A 2500-nucleotide genomic window follows, 5' to 3' on the forward strand; every position below is an offset into this window, starting at 1 on the left:
CTCCCGGTTCTCAGACACCTGCTTCTTCAGGTCTTGCTCCAGCTTCATTTTGCTATCGTGAATCTCAGTCACTCGGGACTTCAGCTTCTCCGCGTTTATCAGTATCCTGACAACCAAGGACAGACAACGGCTTAATCTCCTGTGATTCACAGGAACAGGTTAAAAAGGTCCAGCCCCATGTAGGACAGGAGTCATAAGCTTAACCTTTTAAGGAAGGGGAAGCCCGGCGTCTGCGGAGGGCTCACCCGGCGCTAGAAGTTACCAACGTCTGCATCAAGCTGCCGGGCCCCAGCTCTCCCCAGCTGCTGTTGCTGTGGCCCTCTCTCCCCCGCCAGTCTGCGGCACCGGAGGCCTGAGTCCACCCCAAGGTAAGTGTGTGTACGGGGAGTTTGTGGGGCTATTGGGTGTGCGTGGTGATGGTATTGGGTGGCGAGTGTGTGGGGTGTTCTGTGTTGGGTTTGTGTGGGTATGGTCAATAGTTTCCTGCGGCCCTACGGGACACTGCGCAGGTAGGAACCCCGCTCACCTCTGGATCTCCTTGTCGTTGCCCCTCTCTGCGGAACTTCTCAATATACTCCTTGCTGCAGCGCTCCTGCGTCTGGCTCTGCTCCTCAAAGATCTTGATGGTTTCCTTGAAGGCCTCTATAGCCGTCCGCTTCATCTGCAGCTCCTGCGGGGAGAGAGGGACGCGAGCGCGGCGTTACGCAGAGCAGCTTCCAGCTCACAACGCAAAGGGCCAAAGTGTACTAATGGCAGACATCGGGGTGATTGGTGTCTTTACTAAAATATCACACCTAAAAGTGTGTATAGGGTGTATGTATATATGTGGGGGGGTGTATGTAATATTATATATATATATATATATGTATGTGGGGGGGTGTATATATATATATATATATATATATACACACACACACACAGTGTTCGACAAACCTATACATTTGCACGCCCCGAGCGAGTGGATTTAACATCGTGGCGAGCTCCTATTGGCCCAAGCAGCACACTATTAGTACTAGGTGGCGAGTAGATTTTTTGGTGATTTGTCGACGTGTGTGTGTGTGTGTGTGTGTGTGTGTGTGTGTGTGTGTGTGTGTGTGTGTGTGTGTGTGTGTGTGTGTGTGTGTGTGTGTGTGTGTGTGTGTATGTATATATATAGACAAATTACACAAAAAGCTACTCGCCTCCTGGCCCCGTCCCCAATTAAAAACATGGAATAAATTCCTAATAAGAAAAATTATGCGTCTCTTCTCACCATTCTTTTCCCATTTTATTTCCCCAAAACAATCTGCCACATCTGTAGTGGCACAAGTCTCCAATTTTTTTATCTCCTCCCTCTCACCCCATCCTCCCTCCCCCCCTCCCCTCCCCTCCTCTCCCCCCCTCCCCTCCCCCTCCTCTCCCCTCCCTCTCCCCCCATCCTCTCTCCTCATCCTCTCTCCCCCATCCTCTCTCCTCCCTCTCCCCCCATCCTCTCTCCTCCCTCTCCCCCCAGCCTCTCTCCTCCCTCTCCCCCATCCTCTCTCCTCCCTCTCCCCCATCCTCTCTCCTCCCTCTCCCCCATCCCCTCTCCTCCCTCTCCCCCATCCTCTCTCCTCCCTCTCCCCCATCCTCTCTCCTCCCTCTCCCCCATCCTCTCTCCTCCCTCTCCCCCATCCTCTCTCCTCCCTCTCCCCCAGCCTCTCTCCTCCCTCTCCCCCAGCCTCTCTCCTCCCTCTCCCCCAGCCTCTCTCCTCCCTCTCCCCCATCCTCTCTCCTCCCTCTCCCCCATCCTCTCTCCTCCCTCTCCCCATCCTCTCTCCTCCCTCTCCCCCATCCCCCCTCCTCCCTCTCCCCCATCCCCCCTCCTCCCTCTCCCCCATCCTCTCTCTCCTCCCCTCTCCCCCATCCTCTCTCCTCCCTCTCCCCCATCCTCTCTCCTCCCTCTCCTCCATCTTCTCTCCTCCCTTGGGGGGGCAAGAGTGGATTTTTGCCCAGTTTGTCGGGCCCTGTACATACATACTCATACACACACTATATATCTATATATAAATAAACACATCCACAGGATCCCTATAGACATACACGCAACCAGTTGCAGTGATTACCTGTGATGTTCTGGTGTATTCCTCATACAGGGCATCGAAGTCCCGACTTTTCTCTCTGTACTGTTGGTTATAAACCATGAGCTGCTCTCCTACGGCCTCCACGCTGTCCTCCTTCACAAGCTGGTCCTAAAATCACCAGCAGAGGGAAGCTGAAGCCACCACCCTCACACCATAGCGCGAGGTGGGGAAGGGGAGGTGGGGAAGGGAGGTGGGGAAAGGAAGGTGGGAAGGGGAGGTGGGGAAGGGGAGGTGGGTGTACTACAGGGCCTGCTCACCTGCTGGTATTTAGACATGGGATACAGTAGCTTGGTGTCCAGTTTGGCATTATACTGGGCCAGAGACTCGTGCCGGTAATGATGGATCAGCTCCACCACGGAGGCGAAGGTGAGGGGCTCGGAGAAGCCGTACATGCCCTC

General features: G+C 54.6%; 1 protein-coding gene across 1 annotated transcript in view; it reads right to left on the bottom strand.

Annotated features, from left to right (window-relative positions):
• Window positions 1–2500, bottom strand: part of PIK3R2 (phosphoinositide-3-kinase regulatory subunit 2) — a 43924-nt gene that overhangs the window by 6672 nt on the left and 34752 nt on the right. The window contains 5 exon segments of the mRNA XM_075613021.1: window positions 1–106; window positions 527–549; window positions 551–670; window positions 2085–2210; window positions 2360–2500. The exon segment at window positions 2360–2500 is cut by the window's right edge and continues 40 nt beyond it. Of these exon segments, the coding sequence (XP_075469136.1) occupies window positions 1–106; window positions 527–549; window positions 551–670; window positions 2085–2210; window positions 2360–2500 (516 nt within the window).

This window comes from Ascaphus truei, chromosome 8, assembly GCF_040206685.1.
Source record: "Ascaphus truei isolate aAscTru1 chromosome 8, aAscTru1.hap1, whole genome shotgun sequence".
Taxonomy (NCBI): domain Eukaryota; kingdom Metazoa; phylum Chordata; class Amphibia; order Anura; family Ascaphidae; genus Ascaphus; species Ascaphus truei.